Source organism: Hyla sarda, chromosome 1 (assembly GCF_029499605.1).
Source record: "Hyla sarda isolate aHylSar1 chromosome 1, aHylSar1.hap1, whole genome shotgun sequence".
Lineage (NCBI taxonomy): Eukaryota > Metazoa > Chordata > Amphibia > Anura > Hylidae > Hyla > Hyla sarda.
Window position 1 is genome coordinate 301,139,479 of NC_079189.1, and position 24,272 is coordinate 301,163,750.

At 42.8% G+C, this 24,272-nt stretch overlaps 2 protein-coding genes across 2 annotated transcripts in view; both read right to left on the reverse strand.

Moving 5' to 3' along the window:
• The window catches only part of LOC130305905 (occludin-like), a 63,573-nt gene extending 54,848 nt beyond the window's left edge, over nt 1–8,725 (reverse strand). Inside the window, exon 1 of the mRNA XM_056552048.1 lies at nt 8,652–8,725. The gene's annotated coding sequence lies outside the window, so the exon portion shown is untranslated. The remainder of the gene's footprint in view (nt 1–8,651) is intronic.
• Nucleotides 8,726–10,946: 2,221 nt separating this feature from the next.
• Nucleotides 10,947–24,272, reverse strand: part of OCEL1 (occludin/ELL domain containing 1) — a 41,600-nt gene continuing 28,274 nt past the window's right edge. The window contains exons 5-6 of the mRNA XM_056552053.1: nt 22,611–22,661; nt 10,947–12,873 (exon numbers count right to left, since the gene is read on the reverse strand). Coding sequence (XP_056408028.1) covers nt 12,760–12,873; nt 22,611–22,661 — 165 coding nt within the window. The 3' untranslated portion in view covers nt 10,947–12,759. The remainder of the gene's footprint in view (nt 12,874–22,610; nt 22,662–24,272) is intronic.

Sequence of the window (24,272 nt, forward strand, 5' to 3'; positions counted from 1 at the left end):
CCTCATGTAATCTCCTTGCTACTGGGGTGACCCACTGTAACAAACCTCCTCCTCGTGTAATCTCTTTACTACTGGGGTGACACACTGTAACAAACCTCCTCCTCATGTAATCACCTTACTACTGGGGTGACACACTGTAAGAAATCTCCTCTTCATGTAATCTCATTACTAATGGGGTGACACACTGTAACAAACCCCCTGCTCATGTTATCTCCTTACTACTAGGGTGACACACTGTAGCAATCCTCCTCCACATGTAATTGCCTTACTACTGGGGTGACACACCATAACAAACCCCCTCCTCATGTAATCTCCTTACTACTGGGGTGACACACCATAACAAACCCCCTCCTCATGTAATTACCTTACTACTGGGGTGACACACTATAACAATGCTCCTTCTCATGTAATATCCTTGCTACTAGGGTGACACATTGTAACAAACCACCACCCTTATGTAATCTCCTTGCTACTGGGGTGACACACTGTAACAAACCTCCTCCTCACTTAATTACCTTAGTATAGGGGTGACACACTGTAACAAACCTCCTCCTCATGTAATCTCATTACTACTGGGTGACACACTGTAACAAACCTCCTCCTCATGTAATCTCCTTACTACTGTGGTCACACACTGTAACAAACCTCCTCCTCATGTAATCTCCTTACTACTTGGGTGACACACTGTAACAAACCCCCTCCTCATTTAATCACCTTACTACTGGGGTAACACACTGTAACAAACCTCCTCCTCATGTTATCACCTTACTACTGGGGTGACACACTGTAAGAAACCTCCTCTTCATGTAATCTCATTACTAATGGGGTGACACACTGTAACAAACCCCCTGCTCAGTTTATCTCCTTACTACTGGGGTGAAACACTGTAACAAACCTCCTAAACATGTAATCGCCTTACTACTGGGGTGACACACTGTAACAAACCTCCTCCTCATGTAATCTCCTTACTACTGTGGTCACACACCGTAACAAACCCCCTCCTCATGTAATTACCTTACTACTGGGGTGACACACTGTAACAAATCTCCTCCTCATGTAATCTCCTTACTACTGGGGTGACACACTGTAACAATGCTCCTTCTCATGTAATATCCTTGCTACTAGGGTGACACATTGTAACAAACCACCACCCTTATGTAATCTCCTTGCTACTGGGGTGACACACTGTAACAAACCTCCTCCTCACTTAATTACCTTAGTATAGGGGTGACACACTGTAACAAACCTCCTCCTCATGTAATCTCATTACTACTGGGTGACACACTGTAACAAACCTCCTCCTCATGTAATCTCCTTACTACTGTGGTGACACACTGTAACAAACCTCCTCCTCATGTTATCACCTTACTACTGGGGTGACACACTGTAAGTAACCTCCTCTTCATGTAATCTCATTACTAATGGGGTGACACACTGTAACAAACCCCCTGCTCAGTTTATCTCCTTACTACTGGGGTGAAACACTGTAACAAACCTCCTAAACATGTAATCACCTTACTACTGGGGTGACACACTGTAACAAACCTCCTCCTCATGTAATCTCCTTACTACTGGGGTGAAACACTGTAACAAACCTCCTAAACATGTAATCGCCTTACTACTGGGGTGACACACTGTAACAAACCTCCTCCTCATGTAATCTCCTTACTACTGGGGACACACACCGTAACAAACCCCCTCCTCATGTAAATACCTTACTACTGGGGTGACACACTGTATCAAATCTCCTCCTCATGTAATCTCCTTACTACTGGGGTGACACACTGTAACAATGCTCCTTCTCATGTAATATCCTTGCTACTAGGGTGACACATTGTAACAAACCACCACCCTTATGTAATCTCCTTGCTACTGGGGTGACACACTGTAACAAACCTCCTCCTCACTTAATTACCTTAGTATAGGGGTGACACACTGTAACAAACCTCCTCCTCATGTAATCTCATTACTACTGGGTGACACACTGTAACAAACCTCCTCCTCATGTAATCTCCTTACTACTGTTGTGACACACTGTAACAAACCTCCTCCTCATGTAATCTCCTTACTACTGGGGTGACACACTGTAACAAACCTCCTCCTCATGTAATCTCATTACTACTGGGTGACACACTGTAAAACCTCCTCATGTAATCTCCTTACTACTGTGCTGACATACTGTAACAAACCTCCTCCTCATGTAATCTCCTTACTACTGTTGTGACATACTGTAACAAACCTCCTCCTCATGTAATCTCCTTACTACTGTGGTGACACACTGTAACAAACCTCCTCCTCATGTAATCTCCTTACTACTTGGGTGACACACTGTAACAAACCCCCTCCTCATTTAATCACCTTACTACTGGGGTAACACACTGTAACAAACCTCCTCCTCATGTTATCTCCTTACTACTGGGGTGACACACTGTAAGAAACCTCCTAAACATGGAATCGCCTTACTACTGGAGTGACACACCGTAACAAACCCCCTCCTCATGTAATTCCCTTACTACTGGGGTGACACACTGTAACAAATCTCCTCCTCATGTAATCTCCTTACTAATGGGGTGACACACTGTAACAATGCTCCTCGTGTAATCTCCTTACTACTGTGGTGACACACTGTAACAAATCTCCATCCATGTAATTACCTTCCTAAGGTGACACACTGTAACAAACCCCCTCCTTATGTAATCTCCTTGCTACTGGGGTGACACACTGTAACAAACCTCCTCCTCACTTAATTACCTTAGTATAGGGGTGACACACTGTAACAAACCTCCTCCTCATGTAATCTCATTACTACTGGGTGACACACTGTAACAAACCTCCTCCTCATGTAATCTCCTTACTACTGTGGTGACACACTGTAACAAACCTCCTCCTCATGTTATCACCTTACTACTGGGGTGACACACTGTAAGTAACCTCCTCTTCATGTAATCTCATTACTAATGGGGTGACACACTGTAACAAACCCCCTGCTCAGTTTATCTCCTTACTACTGGGGTGAAACACTGTAACAAACCTCCTAAACATGTAATCACCTTACTACTGGGGTGACACACTGTAACAAACCTCCTCCTCATGTAATCTCCTTACTACTGGGGTGAAACACTGTAACAAACCTCCTAAACATGTAATCGCCTTACTACTGGGGTGACACACTGTAACAAACCTCCTCCTCATGTAATCTCCTTACTACTGGGGACACACACCGTAACAAACCCCCTCCTCATGTAAATACCTTACTACTGGGGTGACACACTGTATCAAATCTCCTCCTCATGTAATCTCCTTACTACTGGGGTGACACACTGTAACAATGCTCCTTCTCATGTAATATCCTTGCTACTAGGGTGACACATTGTAACAAACCACCACCCTTATGTAATCTCCTTGCTACTGGGGTGACACACTGTAACAAACCTCCTCCTCACTTAATTACCTTAGTATAGGGGTGACACACTGTAACAAACCTCCTCCTCATGTAATCTCATTACTACTGGGTGACACACTGTAACAAACCTCCTCCTCATGTAATCTCCTTACTACTGTTGTGACACACTGTAACAAACCTCCTCCTCATGTAATCTCCTTACTACTGGGGTGACACACTGTAACAAACCTCCTCCTCATGTAATCTCATTACTACTGGGTGACACACTGTAAAACCTCCTCATGTAATCTCCTTACTACTGTGCTGACATACTGTAACAAACCTCCTCCTCATGTAATCTCCTTACTACTGTTGTGACATACTGTAACAAACCTCCTCCTCATGTAATCTCCTTACTACTGTGGTGACACACTGTAACAAACCTCCTCCTCATGTAATCTCCTTACTACTTGGGTGACACACTGTAACAAACCCCCTCCTCATTTAATCACCTTACTACTGGGGTAACACACTGTAACAAACCTCCTCCTCATGTTATCTCCTTACTACTGGGGTGACACACTGTAAGAAACCTCCTAAACATGGAATCGCCTTACTACTGGAGTGACACACCGTAACAAACCCCCTCCTCATGTAATTCCCTTACTACTGGGGTGACACACTGTAACAAATCTCCTCCTCATGTAATCTCCTTACTAATGGGGTGACACACTGTAACAATGCTCCTCGTGTAATCTCCTTACTACTGTGGTGACACACTGTAACAAATCTCCATCCATGTAATTACCTTCCTAAGGTGACACACTGTAACAAACCCCCTCCTTATGTAATCTCCTTGCTACTGGGGTGACACACTGTAACAAACCTCCTCCTCTCTTAATTACCTTAGTATAGGGGTGACACACTGTAACAAACCTCCTCCTCATGTAATCTCATTACTACTGGGTGACACACTGTAACAAACCTCCTTCTCATGTAATCTCCTTACTACTGGAGTGACACACTGTAACAAACCTCCTCCTCATGTAATCTCATTACTACTGGGTGACACACTGTAACAAACCTCGTCCTCATGTAATCTCCTTACTACTGTGCTGACATACTGTAACAAACCTCCTCCTCATGTAATCTCCTTACTACTGGGGTGACACACTGTAACAAACCCCCTCCTCATGTAATCTCCTTGCTACTGGGGTGACCCACTGTAACAAACCTCCTCCTCGTGTAATCTCCTTACTACTGGGGTGACACACTGTAACAAACCTCCTCCTCATGTAATCACCTTACTACTGGGGTGACACACTGTAACAAACCTCCTCATGTAATCTCCTTACTACTGGGGTGACACACTCTAGCAAACCTCCTCCTCATGTAATCACCTTACTACTGGGGTGACACTGTAAGAAACCTCCTCTTCATGTAATCTCATTACTAATGGGGTGACACACTGTAACAAACCCCCTGCTCATGTTATCTCTTTACTACTGGGGTGACACACTGTAACAAACCTCCTCCACATGTAATCGCCTTACTACTGGGGTGACACACTGTAACAAACCTCCTTCTCATGTAATCTCCTTACTACTGGGGTGACACACCGTAACAAATCCCCTCCTCCTGTAATTACCTTACTACTGGGGTGACACACTGTAACAATGCTCCTTCTCATGTAATATCCTTGCTACTAGGGTGACACATTGTAACAAACCACCACCCTAATGTAATCTCCTTGCTACTGGGGTGACACACTGTAACAAACCTCCTCCTCATGTAATCTCCTTACTACTGTTGTGACACACTGTAACAAACCTCCTCCTCATGTAATCTCCTTACTACTGGGGTGACACACTATAACAAACCTCCTCCTCATGTAATCTCATTACTACTGGGTGACACACTGTAACAAACCTCCTCATGTAATCTCCTTACTACTGTGCTGACATACTGTAACAAACCTCCTCCTCATGTAATCACCTTACTACTGGGGTGAAACACTGTAACAAACCCCCTCCTCATGTAATCACCTTACTACTGGGGTGACACACTGTAACAAACCTCCTCCTCATGTAATCACCTTACTACTGGGGTGACACACTGTAAGAAACCTCTTCATGTAATGTCATTACTAATGGGGTGCCACACTGTAACAAACCCCCTGCTCATGTTATCTCCTTACTACTGGGGTGACACACTGTAACAAACCTCCTCCTCATGTAATCTTCTTACTACTGGGGTGACACACCGTAACAAACCCCCTCCTCCTGTAATTACCTTACTACTGGGGTGACACACTGTAACAATGCTCCTTCTCATGTAATATCCTTGCTACTAGGGTGACACATTGTAACAAACCACCACCCTTATGTAATCTCCTTGCTACTGGGGTGACACACTGTAACAAACCTCCTCCTCATGTAATCTCCTTACTACTGGGGTGACACACTGTAACAAACCTCCTCCTCATGTAATCTCATTACTACTGGGGTGAAACACTGTAACAAATCCCCTCCTCATGTAATCACCTTACTACTGGGGTGACACACTGTAACAAACCTCCTCCTCATGTAATCACCTTACTACTGGGGTGACACACTGTAAGAAGCCTCTTCATGTAATCTCATTACTAATGGGGTGCCACACTGTAACAAACCCCCTGCTCATGTTATCTCCTTACTACTGCGGTGACACACTGTAACAAACCTCCTCCTCATGTAATCACCTTACTACTGGGGTGACACACTGTAAGAAACCTCTTCATGTAATGTCATTACTAATGGGGTGCCAAACTGTAACAAACCCCCTGCTCATGTTATCTCCTTACTACTGGGGTGACACACTGTAACAAACCTCCTCCTCATGTAATCTTCTTACTACTGGGGTGACACACCGTAACAAACCCCCTCCTCCTGTAATTACCTTACTACTGGGGTGACACACTGTAACAATGCTCCTTCTCATGTAATATCCTTGCTACTAGGGTGACACATTGTAACAAACCACCACCCTTATGTAATCTTCTTGCTACTGGGGTGACACACTGTAACAAACCTCCTCCTCATGTAATCTCCTTACTACTGGGGTGACACACTGTAACAAACCTCCTCCTCATGTAATCTCATTACTACTGGGGTGAAACACTGTAACAAATCCCCTCCTCATGTAATCACCTTACTACTGGGGTGACACACTGTAACAAACCTCCTCCTCATGTAATCACCTTACTACTGGGGTGACACACTGTAAGAAGCCTCTTCATGTAATCTCATTACTAATGGGGTGCCACACTGTAACAAACCCCCTGCTCATGTTATCTCCTTACTACTGGGGTGACACACTGTAACAAACCTCCTCCTCATGTAATCACCTTACTACTGGGGTGACACACTGTAAGAAACCTCTTCATGTAATGTCATTACTAATGGGGTGCCACACTGTAACAAACCCCCTGCTCATGTTATCTCCTTACTACTGGGGTGACACACTGTAACAAACCTCCTCCTCATGTAATCTTCTTACTACTGGGGTGACACACCGTAACAAACCCCCTCCTCCTGTAATTACCTTACTACTGGGGTGACACACTGTAACAATGCTCCTTCTCATGTAATATCCTTGCTACTAGGGTGACACATTGTAACAAACCACCACCCTTATGTAATCTCCTTGCTACTGGGGTGACACACTGTAACAAACCTCCTCCTCATGTAATCTCCTTACTACTGGGGTGACACACTGTAACAAACCTCCTCCTCATGTAATCTCATTACTACTGGGGTGAAACACTGTAACAAATCCCCTCCTCATGTAATCACCTTACTACTGGGGTGACACACTGTAACAAACCTCCTCCTCATGTAATATCCTTGCTACTAGGGTGACACATTGTAACAAACCACCACCCTTATGTAATCTCCTTGCTACTGGGGTGACACACTGTAACAAACCTCCTCCTCATGTAATCTCCTTACTACTGGGGTGACACACTGTAACAAACCTCCTCCTCATGTAATCTCATTACTACTGGGGTGAAACACTGTAACAAATCCCCTCCTCATGTAATCACCTTACTACTGGGGTGACACACTGTAACAAACCTCCTCCTCGTGTAATCACCTTACTACTGGGGTGACACACTGTAAGAAGCCTCTTCATGTAATCTCATTACTAATGGGGTGCCACACTGTAACAAACCCCCTGCTCATGTTCTCTCCTTACTACTGGGGTGACACACTGTAACAAACCTCCTCCTCATGTAATCACCTTACTACTGGGGTGACACACTGTAAGAAACCTCTTCATGTAATGTCATTACTAATGGGGTGCCACACTGTAACAAACCCCCTGCTCATGTTATCTCCTTACAACTGGGGTGACACACTGTAACAAACCTCCTCCTCATATAATCTTCTTACTACTGGGGTGACACACCGTAACAAACCCCCTCCTCCTGTAATTACCTTACTACTGGGGTGACACACTGTAACAATGCTCCTTCTCATGTAATATCCTTGCTACTAGGGTGACACATTGTAACAAACCACCACCCTTATGTAATCTCCTTGCTACTGGGGTGACACACTGTAACAAACCTCCTCCTCATGTAATCTCCTTACTACTGGGGTGACACACTGTAACAAACCTCCTCCTCATGTAATCTCATTACTACTGGGGTGAAACACTGTAACAAATCCCCTCCTCATGTAATCACCTTACTACTGGGGTGACACACTGTAACAAACCTCCTCCTCATGTAATCACCTTACTACTGGGGTGACACATTGTAAGAAGCCTCTTCATGTAATCTCATTACTAATGGGGTGCCACACTGTAACAAACCCCCTGCTCATGTTATCTCCTTACTACTGGGGTGACACACTGTAACAAACCTCCTCCTCATGTAATCTCCTTACTACTGGGGTGACACACCGTAACAAACCCCCTCCTCATGTAATTACCTTACTACTGGGGTGACACACTGTAACAAACCTCCTCCTCATGTAATCTCCTTACTACTGGGGTGACACACTATAACGATGCTCCTCGTGTAACCTCCTTACTACTGTGGTGACACACTGTAACAAATCCCCATCCATGTAATTACCTTACTAAGGTGACACACTGTAACAAACCCCCACATTATGTAATCTCCTCACTACTGTGGTGACACACTGTAACAAATCTCCTCCACATGTAATCTCCTTACTACTGTGATGACACACTGTAACAAATCTCCTTCTCATGTAATTACCTTACTGGGGTGACATGTCTCCTCCAGCTCAGCCCCCACCTACTGCAGAGCATCACACAGGTCCTTCAGCCATGATCTCTCTCCTCTCCTCCACAGCTAAGCTCCGCCCCCAACATGTGATGGTGACATCATCACAGCTCCTATATCTCCAGCATCTAGCAGTCCGAGCCGGTGGAGGAGACGGAGGGAGGGTAAGAATAATTCAGAGGTCCGTCCTGCAGGACTAATGTAATAGGTACGGCGTTCCTCCTCTGGAAAAAGCAAAGGAACGCCGTTCCTGTGCATTCCTGCAGGACTCAAGCCCTAGTCCAAGTACACCATTTCTCCTTATTGTTGGTTTAGGCCAGGGCTCGACAAACCCCAAGTACCAGGTCTCCATGGCAACTGAGAATTTTGTCCTGGTGCTTAGGATTTATCAGCATTTCCATGTACCTTCCTGACCTATGATGTACATTTAGGCCATTGCTAGCTATTAGCTGCAGCTCCTGGATGTCGATTCCAGCCGAGGGGCGTATGGTACAGAGCGGAATGATGTCTCAATGCAGCTCTGATGCCAGTCCCCCCTTCCAAAGGATGCACCCATATGTTCTTTTGTGGGAAGGGGTTAAATTGAACTGTCATTTGTAAAAACATTTTTTATATAATGTAGATAATAATATTATATGTATATTTGTAATATACATTAAAAAGTGTGTATATTTAAAAAGTGTGTATATTTTTGGTGAAAAAATGCTCTCTACTTCTTACCACTAGGGGCTCCTTCACTGTTCTGAACACTGTTTTGCCCCTGCAGCAATTGCCTGTGTGTCTCGCAGCTGTGCAGAGACAAAATACGGGAAGTGTGGGTGGGACAAGCAGGGCTCTGTACATGATTCTGGCTTGTCAACCAGCCTGCTGTGTGAGCCGGGGGCGTGTCACAGAGTCTCAGTGCACAAGGAAGCCGGTTGTCAACTCCGAGGAGTGAGGTAAGAATAAGGCATTGCACACACTTGCTGAGTCTTCCAAAGTCAGAAACTTTTTGAACAAGAAAAGAGTCTTTATGAAAGGAAGTCTTTACACAAACAAAATGTTTAGTATTGCATTCAAATTAAAAGCCAGCCATCCAATAAACACTCCCCCCCCCCCAAAAAAAAAAACAGTCCTTGGTTTAAAAAAGTAAAGCCTCCCCAATCCCTGCTTTTGACAGCTAATATAGGATGCAGAGGAATGCTCGCATTGTCACTCAAGAATCTAGAGATGGAGTTGGGGAGGCTTTACTGATGAAAACCCAGGACCATTCACTGGTAGAGAAATGTCCATTGATTGGCATCTAATTTGCATGTGAAGTGCAAATGAATAATAGTTATTTTCTTTATTATTTTCTCTATTATCCAAGCATGAAGAGCAACAGATATATATTTATACTTGCCTCTATGCCAACAACTTGTCGGTGTTAGCAGTAACATGGGGTAGAAATGCTAAGAGTCACTTACATTTTTCACGTTAGAACATTGTTAAACAGCTGGATTTTTTGATGCTGTTTTCAGACTTTATAATATGTCTTCTGTATTAGTGACATCATAACTGGGCACTTCTTAGTTAGCCACACTTAGATATTATAATGAGCTAATTTGTTTAAATGTGCACTCTCATTAAAACTAATTTTTGCTATTGCACTCCTTATGGTAAATAAAAAAATCTTTCTAATGTACATTGTTTAAAAAAATTACGTTTTCTATATTTTATTTGTATTTAAAAAAGCTGTCACTAGTTATCTCCCTACTTGTCTAAAGCACATTTCCCCTTATCTCTTGCACAGACTTTGGACTCCTGCTGGCCTGACAGAAGTCCAAAATCAGGAAATGCAGCCTGTAGTGCTGAGGGGGATGTGCAGTCTTAGCCAATGAGCTCATCTCACACACTGAACTGCTCTGGGCTGTGTGTAGTAGAGTGAGGGAGGAAGTTCTCCCCTGAATGACTTCAGATGATGTCACGCCGATGGCGAACACCCCCTTCCCAGTCTGTGAATCTGACTGAGCAGAAAATACAGAGCAAGATCAAGGTAGAAAACTGAAAAATAATAATGTAAAAATAATAAAAATAAAGACAGGGGGTGGTTTATCATGATAAATCATGGGGGCAGTGATCTGGCAGGATTATAAAATGTAACAAGATCATGAGAGGTACGCTTTAAGTAGAACTGGCTTAACCTATATATGTAAGTCCTGGTCAGTGACAGAATCTAAAACAAAAACATATATATATATATATATATATATATATATATATATATATATATACCATAAATAAATAGAGTTTATTAAGTAATTTTTTTTATTGTGCACATTAGTAGCATTGTTCACTACTACTATGAAATTAAATAAACATTATAAATGAACTTCTATAAAACCCAATGCAATAAATATACAATACTATATGAAATTTAACCGGATTAAAAGAGGAATTGTTGTCACAAAATCAACAAAGGGTCGATTCTAGCTTTTCTGCTGCTTGTGGACAAAATTGAAATGAAACTTTCCACCCCCTCTGTCTATTGAAAATCATAAATATATCGTGACATCCTAAGCTGCTAGCCAATTTTCCCTTTAAGTAGATGCAGTTTTCCCGTTTTTCTGTAAATGTAGGATCCTGAGGGAAAACAGATAAGAACAATTATGGGGTATCACAGAATTTTATGGGGGACATTTATTAAAACCTGTGTAGAGGAAGATGGGTGCAGTTGCCCATGGCAACCAGTCAGATGGCTTAAAAGAGGAATTGTTGTTACAAAATCAACAAAGGGGGAACTCTAGCTTTTCTGCTGCTTGTGGACAAAATTGAAGTGTAACTTCCTTCCCCCCCTATTAGAAATCATAATTGCATCATGACATCCTAAGCTGCTAGCCAATAGAAGACAGAGGCAATACTGAAGCAGCTATGCCACTGCTGCGTAATATTATGGTGGCTGTCGAGCCAGGGTGAGGAGGAGGAGACAGCTTAGTTACTTACTGTACACTGTCTTCTCTTCTCACAGAAGTGCTGGCAGCATCTGGGGACTGTGACTAAGACACTATTGATCCGATCCCCACCTGCAGTCCACCCTCCACGCAGGTGGTAGTGTACATTGACTGGGACTAAAAGCGCAATGCAATTCAGGAGCTGCTTCTGATGCACTGTGCAAGCCCAGCACCACCCCCTCATGGACTCTGCAATTTGCCACCTGAGGCAAGATGCTCATTTTACCTCATGGTAGATGCAGACTTGTACTGTACTATTAACATCCTAAGGATAAATTCACATAAATTGGCTTTACTGTGAAGAGAAAAGTAATTGTGGTTGTACAACAGATAAAGCTGCTAGATGTGGGGTCTGCAAATATCTCATTGAGCTTTCTGGCTATGTGCGATAAGAAGAAATCTCAGTTTAAATATGATAAAGTTTCATTTGTGAGTTTATTAAAGCTTCAGTTAGTAGAGATTTATGTGATAGTAAAGTCTTTTAGATTTGTAAATCATTAAGCAGATAGGGAAGGTCAATATTTTACAAGCACATGGTTTCAAATAATGCTGTCTAACAGGCCTGTTGAAAAAAATAATTGGATATTTACATTACATCAATATAGAGACATTTATATATACACATCATAACTTAATAACATCATTATTTTCTGAGTCCAACTAAGGGTGCATTCACACTACGTTTGCTGCCTACAGCTGGGAAATTTCAAATCCGGGAGCTCCCGTATCCCAGCTGGAACTGCACAGCTTCTTATTCATTTTAATGAGCCTTTAATGGCCCTCTCATTTTTGCCCGGTATCCGGTTTTGTGAACCGAGTTAACACCGTGGTATACTACGGTTTTAGGTCCGGTCACAAAACCACATGCGAGGTAAAAATGAGCCGACCGGAGTCACTATATGATTCCGGTCGGCTCATTCAAATTTGAATGAGATGGGGGCCAGATCTGTCTGGGATACGAGAGCACCCAGTTTTCCCTTCTCCCAGCTGGATCTGTTCCCCGTATGTAACAAACGTAATGTGAATGCAGCCTAATACTTCTGAATTCCGTTGTTATAGCTTAAAGCAAATTTAAGGCTCCGCTTCCCCTTAAACAGCTAGATTCCTGGTGTCTAGAAGTACACAGAACCTTCTTTTTGATCGTATGCCTGGATCTGCTTCTTGATGTGGCTTAGTTTTCCCTTTAAGTAGATGCAGCGTTCCCGTTTTTCTATAAATGCAGGATCCTGAGGGAAACAGATAAATACAATTATGACACATCACAAAACATTATGGCAGATATTTATCAAAGCCTGTGTAGAGAAAGAGTGGTGCAGGTGCCCATATCAACCAATCAGATTGCTTCTGTAGTCAGATGACTAAACAAATGCCTAGGAATGTTGGGGTGCACCAGAGTTCATTCTTCAATTCTCACATCATCCATTCTAGCATCAATAATGAAACTCGAGATGCCTACAAAGTGATATTGCCTGTGTTAGAATCTACTATAACTTCTTACTCTACATACATATAGCTGTACATTAGTATCAAAGAGCAGACACTGACAGAAAATGGGATTTTTTGACATGAATTTTATCTTCAAATGTTTAAAATAAATTCCATCTTTGGCAAATACTGAAAGACATACAAAGACATATTTCACCCCAAAGGTTGTATGTCTTCCAGTACATGCAAAAGATGGAATTTACTTTAAAGATTTGAAGATAATGGCCCAGATTTATCAAACTGTGTGAGAGAAAAAGTGGAGAGATTTTCCCACAAGAACCAATCACAGCTCAGCTAACAAACTGTGGTAAAGTGAAAGCAGAGCTGTGATTGGTTGCTGTGGAATAATCACCTCTTTCAGGGACGTGCACACATAGGCTTCAAAGGGAGCTCTAGCCCCTGCCCTTTTTTGCCGCTGCCCCTTTAATGCCATTTTTATTTTTTTTTTACACCTACAGCACTGCTCAAGTCCGGGCAGGTTGTCAGCAAAACTCCTGATTCACATAACTCACCAACCCCGAGCCCCCCTCCTTCTCCTCCCCCTCCCCCTCTGGTCTGCTCACTCTCTATTTCCAGTCTGGCCTGCGCAACATGCCCCCTGAACCTATCCTGAGGCTCCCAGCAGTCCTCTTACTCTCAGGATCCGTACATTAGAGCGCAGGGGCTGCCTGGGTAAATGACGTGCGCACGTCTGCTAGGTCACGTGACCCCAGCAGCGTCATTACAGCATAGGAGTCCGCGCTCCTGTTTCCCTCTGCATTCCTGAAGTGTCTCCGGTGATCTGTCTGCCCTCTGCCCCGGTAATAGTTTTAATTTAGTGGTTTTCTTATGTGTGACCTTCAGTATTCAAAGGAACAAAGCACTACAACAATTGTAGTTCCTTGTCCCTTTGCATATTGGGGATTGTAGTGCTTTGTCACTATACATGCTGGGGATTGTAGTGCTTTGTCACTATACATGCTGGGGATTGTAGTGCTTTGTCACTATACATGCTGGGGATTATAGTGCTTTGTCACTATACATGCTGGGGATTGTAGTGCTTTGTCACTATACATGCAGGGGATTGTAGTGCTTTGTCACTATACATGCTGGGGATTGTAGTGCTTTGTCACTATACATGCTGGGGATTGTAGTGCTTTGTCACTATACATGCTGGGGATTGTAGTGCTTTGTCACTATACATGCTGGTGATTGCAGTGCTTTGTCACTATACATGCTGGGGATTGTAGTGCTTTGTCACTATTCATGCAGGGGATTGTAGTGCTTTGTCACTATACATGCTGGGGATTGTAGTGCTTTGTCACTATACATGCTGGGGATTGTAGTGCTTTGTCACTATACATGCTGGGGATTGTAGTGCTTTGTCACTATACATGCTGGGGATTGTAGTGCTTTGTCACTATACATGCTGGGGATTGTAGTGCTTTGTCACTATACATGCTGGGGATTGTAGTGCTTTGTCACTATACATGCTGGGGATTATAGTGCTTTGTCACTATACATGCTGGGGATTGTAGTGCTTTGTCACTATACATGCTGGGGATTGCAGTGCTTTGTCACTATACATGCTGGGGATTGTAGTGCTTTGTCACTATACATGCTGGGGATTGTAGTGCTTTGTCACTATACATGCTGGGGATTGCAGTGCTTTGTCACTATACATGCTGGGGATTGTAGTGCTTTGTCACTATTCATGCAGGGGATTGTAGTGCTTTGTCACTATACATGCTGGGGATTGTAGTGCTTTGTCACTATACATGCTGGGGATTGTAGTGCTTTATCACTATACATGCTGGGGATTGTAGTGCTTTGTCACTATACATGCTGGGGATTGTAGTGCTTTGTCACTATACATGCTGGGGATTGTAGTGCTTTGTCACTATACATGTTGACGTTTGTAGTACAGACTCTAATATGCAAAAGGTTAAAGCAGTACAACCCCTAGCATGGAAAGGGACAATGCACTACCACCCCTAGTATATTAAGTGACAGTGCATTACAAGCTCACAACCTCCAGCACACAAGACAAGGAGGCACTGCACAGTCTGTAGTGCCATCTTGCCTTGTGTCCTGGAGGTTTTGATCTTGAAATGCATTGTCACTTTACATAATGGGAGTTGTAGTTAATTGTTGCCCTGACAAAATAGTGAATAAAATATTTCAAAAAAAGTGTTAATAAATGTGAATAAGCCCCTTACCTAATAAGACTTACCTAATAAAATGTAATAATGTAAACAAAAATGAACATATGTGGTATCGCCACGTGCAGAAATGTCCAAGCTATTAAAATATAATATTAAATCGCACAGTAAATAGCATAAAAGTAAAAAAAATCTAAAGTCCAGAATTGCAGATTTTTGATAACTTCCTGTATGAGAAAAAACTGTATAAGCAGTGAATAAAAATTCCAATAAAAACTACGGATCACGGCGTAAAAATGAGCCCTCATATGGATAATTAGAGGACATCTATAGTGCAAAATAACTTATCCCCTATCCAAAACTTTTTAACCAAATTAGTACGTTTATAATCCTTTTATTTTGATGACCTATAACTTTTTTATTTTTCCATATAAGCGGCGGTATGGGGGCTCATTTTTTGCGCCATGATCTGTACTTTTTTTGATCCCACATTTGCATATAAAAAACTTTTAATACATTTTTTATAATTTTTTTTTTAATAAAATGTATTAAAAAAGTAGGAATTTTTGACTTTTTTTTCCGTTCACGCCGTTAACCGTACGGGATCATTAACATTTTATTTTAATAGTTTGGACATTTACGCACACGGTGATACCAAATATGTCTATAAAAAAAAAAATTACGCTTTTTGGGGGTAAAATAGGAAAAAACGGACGTTTTACTTTTTTATTGGGGGAGGGGATTTTTCACTTTTTTTTAACTTTTACTTTTACATTTTTTTACATTTTTTTTTACACTTGAATAGTCCCCATAGGGGACTATTCATAGCAATACCATGATTGCTAATACTGATCTGTTCTATGTATAGCACATAGAACAGATCAGTGTTTTCGGTCATCTTCTGCTCTGGTCTGCTCGATCACAGACCAGAGCAGGAGACGCCGGGAGCCGCACGGAGGAAGGAGAGGGGACCTCCGTGCGGCGTTCTGAATGATCGGATCCCCGCAGCAGCGCTGCGGGCGATCCGATCATTCATTCAAATCGCGCACTGCCGCAGATACCGGGATCTGTATTGATCCCGGCACCTGAGGGGTTAATGGCGGACGCCCGCGAGATCGCGGGCGTCGGCCATTGCCGGCAGGTCCCTGGCTGCGATCAGCAGCTGGGATCAGCCGCGCATGACACGGGCATCGCTCCGATGCCCGCGGTTATGCTTAGGACGTAAATGTACGTCCTGGTGCGTTAAGTACCACCGCACCAGGACGTACATTTACGTCCTGCGTCCTTAAGGGGTTAAAATTATCATCTTCTGACCCCTATAACTTTTTTATATTTCTGTGTATTTATTTATTGATCTGTAGTTTTTATCAGTAATTTTTGTTTTGATGGGACTTTTTGATTGCCTTTTATACATATTTTTAGGGTATACAAAATGACCAAAAATACCCAATTTTGGACTTTGGAATTTTTTTTAATGGACCGCACAGTTTAATTAATTAACATTATAATTTTATAGTTTGGACATTTACGCACGCAGTTATACCATGTATGTTTAGGTTTATTTTTGTTTACATTTTTTTTAAATGGGAAAAGGGCGGTGATTCAAACTTTTATTAGGGTTAAGTCACATTTATTAACTTAATTTTGTTTAGTATTTTTACACCATTTTTTTTAGTCCCCATAGGGAATTATTATATGCAATATTCTGATTGTATACACTGTTCAATGCTATGCCATAGCATAGCATTGATCAGTGTTATCTGTACTCTGCTGCTTCAGCCACCTGAGCAGGCATGGAACAGCAGATCGCTGATCGGACGGAGTGCTGCAGGTAGGGACATTCATATACAGGGAGAGAGTCTGCTGTCCTAGTGCAGCTGCAGCAGACATTTGGAGGTATCATTCATGACAGTGTAAGCTGTCAAATGTGAAGTAATAGTATTATAGTTTTTAGTCTTTATTTGTAATTCAATTTATATAGTCCATTTTTATTATCGCATACATATAATTTTTGAACATCTAGAGGATGCTAAAAGACTTTAAAGTGAGATATGGAGCTGAACTCGCTTCAAAGCCGGTAAGTAATGGCTGTTATCAGCAGCCAGAACGCAGTTGATGCCAGACCTCGGCGATCACAGCAATGTCCGTAACAAACACTTTAGATGCTGTGATCAAAGTTGATTGCGACATCTAAAAGTGCAAATTACTGGTGCCAGTGGGTTTTAGGGGGGCTGATCGGGACCTATGTGGGGTGATGCAGGGTCCTATTTAGCTGACATGACAACGGAGGCCCCTACCTCAGGAATTGTGTTTTGTTAAAGGGGAACTCTGATACAGAACATATTATTCCCTATCCACAGGGTCCATCCGCAGGGACCCCCCGGGACCCCCCCTCCCCCACTCTCTCGTGCCGTGCACCCTGGCTCTTCTCATGTATGGAGCGACCTCAGCACCATGCATGGATTACTGTCGACCACTGCGCGAAGAGGTGGCTGACACGTCCCTCCGTGTATCTCTATGGGAGAGCCAGAGATACATGAACAGCGTTCATGTTTCTCCGGCTTTCCCATAGAGATACACGGAGGGACATGTCAGCCACCTCTTCGCGCAGTGGTCGACAGTAATCCATGCATGGTGCTGAGGTCACTCCATACATGAGAAAAGCCAGGGTGCACGACAGGAGATAGCAGGGGGTCTCAGCGGTCAGACCCTCTGCAATCAGACAATTATCTCCTATCCTGTGAGTAGGAGAGGATAAGATGTTCTGTTCCAGAGTTCCCCTTTAACATATGTAAGGCTTTTACTAAAAAAAAAAAAATTTATACTTAAGTGCCTTTTTTTTATTTGAGCCCCTGCCCTCCAAAATGTCTGTGCACATCCCTGACTTCTTTTATTCTCTTGCACAGTTTGGTAAATCTGGGCCAAAATGAATAATCACAATACCAAAATGAGGAGTGCAATATAAAACTTAACTTTTAATAGTTAAAAGGTAAAAATAAAGAAAAAGGTGATGGGCCCAAATAACAAAAATAAAGAGGTAAACTTATATACAGTGTTTAGTATATTTCAGTGAGGTATGTTATACCCAAGTGTCAGTGACTAGGGAACGAGCACTGATGTGGGATGTGAGGGGCCGGTCTCAATATGCACCCTACACTAGCTCCTATTGTGCCCTTCTTGGCTAGTGTTGCCTCGCCCTTGTAAGGGCGGCCCCACACTGGAACCTGTCCCTATTGTCAACTAGTACACCCTAAACTCCCTACGTGTTTCAGCTGCCTATGACAGCAGTATCTTCAGGGGGTTACACAGGGTATTATACAATAAAGAATGAATGCCTTATATCAAGCAATATCCTCAAATAGATATTTACTGTATAGGGCCGTATAAAATGGAAATGTTAGATTTCTAATATCAACTATTTTTTTTTTTGTATTTTTACCTTTTAACTATTAAAAGTTAAGTTTTACATTGCACTCCTCATTTTGGTATTGTGATTATGTAAGGCAGAGGATCTAATACAGTTTTCTTTGAAGTGGGATCAGCATTCTCTGTACAATTTTGCTGTTTGTCTTACAAGATAAAATTAAATTGCCCTTTTTGTGTGTTTTTTTTTTTATTGCTGCTGGATAACATAGAGGTGGGATTTAGATAATACACAAACCTAAATATCATTCATAAGAGTGTTGAGAGCTTGCTTAGATGATTTTATACATAGCTGTACATTGTAACAGTATTTGAAGAACATTATTTGTATAGTAAAACAAGGAGCCTTATGAACATTAAGGTTAGGTTTCCACACAGGTTTTTTTCTGGCATTTTTTGGAATATCTACAACTGCAGTTTTTGAGACAAAGCCAGAAGTGTATTCAAAAGGAATGAGAAATATAAAGAAAGTACTTACATAGGGCCGGCTTTGCCTATAGGCAAAACAGGCAGCCGCCTAGAGCGGCCTCTCATGGGGGGTGCAGCTCTGGCTGCCGCAAAACAAACTTGATCAGCCAGACAGTCCTGATAGCACCAACAAACCCCAAAAGCCCCCACCGCCCCCCAGCCGGGCACGCGCGTGGGAATGCGGCATGCAGAGCAACCCCTCCTTCATCATGCGGCGCCCGACTGACAATTTACCCATCCCCCACTAACCCGGCCCCGATCACTGCTCCTCTAGCAGAAAGTAGGGATCGACCGATTATCGGTTTGGCCGATATTATCGGCCGATAATCACGATTTTGGGCATTATTGGTATCGGCAATTACCTTACCGATAATGCCCTGCCCCGCCCTGCCCCCACCGCACTGCGAACGCCCTCCCCCCCCCCCCCGACCCGCCGCACCGCGTCTCACCCCCCACCGCACCACCCTGGCCCCATTGCCTCCCCCATCCCCGGTTTTATAATTACCTGTTCCCAGGGCCCGGTGTCCGCGCTACTTCTAACTCCTGCTGCGTCCTGCGTTACGCTGTGCGCAATGACGAGTGACGTGACGCGACGTGACGTCACCGTCAATGCGCACAGTGACAGCTCAGGAGGATGCCACCGGAGCCAGATGTAGAGTGGACCCCGGGCCCCGAGAACAGGTCATTATAAAACCGGGGATGGGGGAGGCAATGGGGCCGGGGCGGTGGTGGGGGAAGCGGTGCGGTGGTGGGGGGAGCGGTGCGGAGGTGGGGGGAGCGGTGTCGGTGATAGGATTCAGGACCCCCAGACAGGCAAGGGGAGAGAAGCGGGTGGCGGCGGCAGTCTCTGGCACCGCAAAAGCCACTACAGTTCATTGATTTAAAGCGCACGCTTTAAATCAATGATCTGCAGCGGTGTCACGGGGGGTAAATAGCCGATAACTTATACCGGAATATTGGTATAAGTTATCGGCTATCGGCCTTAACCTCCACCGATTATCGGTTACGGCCCTAAAAAACGATATCGGTCGATCCCTAACAGAAAGTCCTCCTCCTCATCCTTGAGGAGCGCTGCTTGTGCTACACTGGCAGAGATCACCAGCACCCCCCTCCTCCCTCCCTCGCTTTGCCCAATTGGAGGAGCGCTGCTTGTGCTCCACTGACCAACACAATCTCCCCCCCGGTGCTCATACTGCGGTGTCTACTCCTCGCTGGGAGAGGTGAAGATGTGGAGGCTGAAGAGGAGTCGACACACTTTAGTTGTGACACCTGCCCTCAGATGGGCTGTGCATCCCCAGCACCTCACCAGCAGAAGGCCCTGACGGTAGGTATGAAGGCCAAGGATGGGGCGTGTATATATTTTAAATGGATGTACATACAGTATGATGTGTGTATGAAGTATGTATGTATGATGTGTGTGTACATATGATGTGTGCCTGTATGAATGATGTATGTATGTATGTATGACGTGCGTATGTTTGATGTGCATATGTATGTGCACATGTATGTATGATGTGTGTAATAAATGTAATAAAATAAATGGCGCACAAAAGTTATATGGACTACTGGCGAAGATAAAAATTGTAATATCAAAATGTATTAAATAAAACCTTACAATACTAGAATCAAATAAAGGACAATCATAAGTCTTCCTTTTGTGAGCCACAGGGCTATTGTGACGCACCTAGGGTTAGAATCATACAACCTAAACAAAAATGTATAAAATATATGTTTTATATAAAATTGGTAAATAAAACATGGTATTAAGACTGCTTAAAAAAAATATATAAATATATATATATTTATTATAATACTAGTAGAGGTGCGGGATCATTAACAGTCGCGATGTAAAAATATGATGGAGCACTGCACCTCTCACCTCTCTGGCGTATTGCTTCGGCCACTAACATGTGGTAACAGTAGTAAGTTGGGCTTAGAGCAAATTGGTAGCGATGTGTGGAGGTAGCAGCTTGCCGCTCACCCCTGTTCAGTGGACTAGTTGGCTCTTATAGATCTTAGGATACAGCAGCAGGTAGCAAAGATGGCAGCAGACAGAAGCAAGAAATAACCGTAACATCCTCATGTGAATCTGGCGTGGATTTTTGATTGACAGTTTGCTGATAGGTAAGAGTTTTGGTATAAAAAATGGATACCAAATTTTTATACCAGAACTCTTACCTATCAGTGGCCAAAGCAATAAGCAGTCTCTTTGCCTCAAAGGAGTACTGCTTTCAGCAGCGGCGCCGTGTTCCTCCGAGGCAGACAGACATGATCGCTCAGGTCCTATGGCTCCTACCTCATGACATCACAACTGCCTCACTGCCACTCCATCACCAGTGTGTCACCCCAAGCTAATTACATAAGGAGGGGGCTTGTTACAGTGTGTCACCCCAGTAGTAAGATGGGGTGTGTCAAAAGGTAGGGCAATGGGCAGAGTCAAGGGGGCGGCAAAATTAGCTTTTGCCTAGGGTGGCAAAAATCCTTGCACCAGCCCTGGACTTACATTTCTCCTTCTGGATCCACTTCTGACTTTGGCTCAAAAACTGCAGTTGCAGTTTTCAAAAAAAAAAAAAAAAAAAAGGCTAGGTTCACACTACAGAATTTCCGCCTGCAATTCCGCTTTGAAATTGCAGGCAGAAATTCCGCTTACTAAAATGTATAGTATAGGGAATGGGTTTCCGTTCACAAATTCACACTTCGGAATTTGTGAAGCGGAATTTGTGAATGGAAAATCTGATCGAAAATCTCCGCCTGAAGAATGGCGTTGCTCATTCTTCAGGCAGAAATACTCGCGGAACACATTGCAGTCTATTGGAGACTGCAGATTCCGCGCGGTCCTAGCACCAACTGATTCAGTCGGTCTTGGCCGCACTCGGAATCTCCGTGTGGAAATTTCCTGCCCAGAGTTTCTGCAGTGTGAACCTAGCCTAAAAGGGTTTTCTGACATTGATGCATGTATGTCAAGAGCACCCGCTTGTATTTTATAAAACAGAGCACCGCTCTTGGGGTTTTCCCCCACCATTATATTTCAGACATGTCTGGTGAAAAAAATGAAAATGTTTTCATGTAGTGGTTATTTTCACTTTAAAGGTAAGGTCACACGTGTTGTATTTTTCTGTGTATTTGCTGCGGCCTATTATCCTACCCATTAAAATCAATGGGTAGGAAATTACGCAGCAGCAAATACACAGCAAAATACACAAAAAAATATGGCACGTGTGACCCTACCCTAAGTGGTACATAAGAGTAATGTTTACAGTCTCTAAAAGTGGTATGCAGCTTATTGGTTTCTCTTAGTGGGCACAGTCTCTTGGTCATCAAAGGAGAAGCACAGTTTCAGAACATTTTATACGATCGCTTGTTGAGGCCTATTGCCCAAACATCACTACTCCTTTCCAGAATCACTTTGACCAACCTCATATACATAAACATAACTATACACTTACATTTTTTTTCCTGTCATATTTTTCAGCGATGGTTTTGATCCTATCCGATGCCTGTAAGTACAAAATATAGTATTAATCTTTGCATTTGTAATTTCACTTTGTCATTTCATCAGTAATCCTATGTTAAACTGGTGATGAGTGGTAGAACGCTATTTTCTGCTTGAGCAGTATTAGGTTAAAGGGGTTTTCCTATATCTATTTATTTGCTATAAGAGCAAATGGATGTCAGTGGTGAGGCTGTCTTCTTAAATGCAGCTGATTACATGGACATTGATTCGAGTGGTAACCGTGTATTGTTAATTCCCAGATATCACTGGTTCTCACTGATGTTATTGAGCCCCTAACAGTTTTTTCTAGGTTACACAACTATTTCACATTCTCTCTACTTTAGGTAACGGAAGAGAGCCCGGCTGTTAGCCAGTAGTACACACACAGAGGTCCTTCCACATGCCAATCACAAAACAGCACATACTGCTCTCTAATAGGTTCTGACATAATGCTGGTGAAAGTGTACTGGACTGAACTGACTGGCACTGTTCTGGGGGATGATTTTTAGTACACTACTGATGCACGTGAAAATAGAAGTAGCTACTGATGCTATCTTTGCAAAATGTGAATGGAAATGAAAGAATCAGCAGAACAGCAAAGAAGGGGTTACACAAATCTTAGAACTTCTGCTGCTGAGATAAGAGGAAAACCTTAATTAACCTTTCAGGGACAGTGTAGATCCTCTGAAGGATGGAGACAGACTAAGGTTTCAAATATACAGCCAAGATTTGCTCTTCTCTTGTACAATGCAGTAGCTAACCCCTATTCCGGTATTTCATACTGGTCTGTCTTTTACAAATATGTTACAGATTACATAGGCTATCAAATAGAGGGAAGCAGTCACCATTTAAAGAAATCATCTTAGTTTTAACAGGGTATCTCTTGTGCGACAACTTCTTAGAAATTACACTGCATCCCATGCTCCATACCCAGTAATGTTTTGCCCTATATTTGGTTTATATGCGTAAGGGATGGGATATCAAGAGAATTTTGGCTCTTGCATATGGTAATGGTTCTGTATATGGCATATCCATGAAAACATTATTTTTTTCATATCCACTGGCTTCAGAAAGTTAAACAGATTTGTATATTACTTTTATTAAAAAACCTAATACTTCCAGTACATATCAGATACTGTATACTACAGAGGAAGTTGAGCTGTTCTTTTCAGTCTGATCACAATGCTCTCTACTGACACCTCTTTCTGTGTCAGGAACTGTCCAGAGCAGTAGAGTTTTGCTATAAGGATTTGCTCCTACTCTGGACAGTTCCTGACCCCTGACAGAAGTGTCAGCAGAGAGCACTGTGGTGAGACAGAAGAACTATACAACTTCCTCTGTAGTATACAGCAACTGATAAGTACTGGAAGGATTAATATTTTTATATCCACTTGGGGACGGAGCCCATTATGACCCTAAGAAATGGAGCATTTTTTTTCAAATCTGACCTCTATCACTTTATGCATTAACGCCTTAAGGACTCAGCGTTTTTCAGTTTTTGCATTTTTGTTTTTTCCTTCTTACCTTTTAAAAATCATAACCCTTTCAACTTTCCACCTAAAAATCCATATTATGGCTTATTTTTTTGTGCCACCAATTCTACTTTGCAGTGACA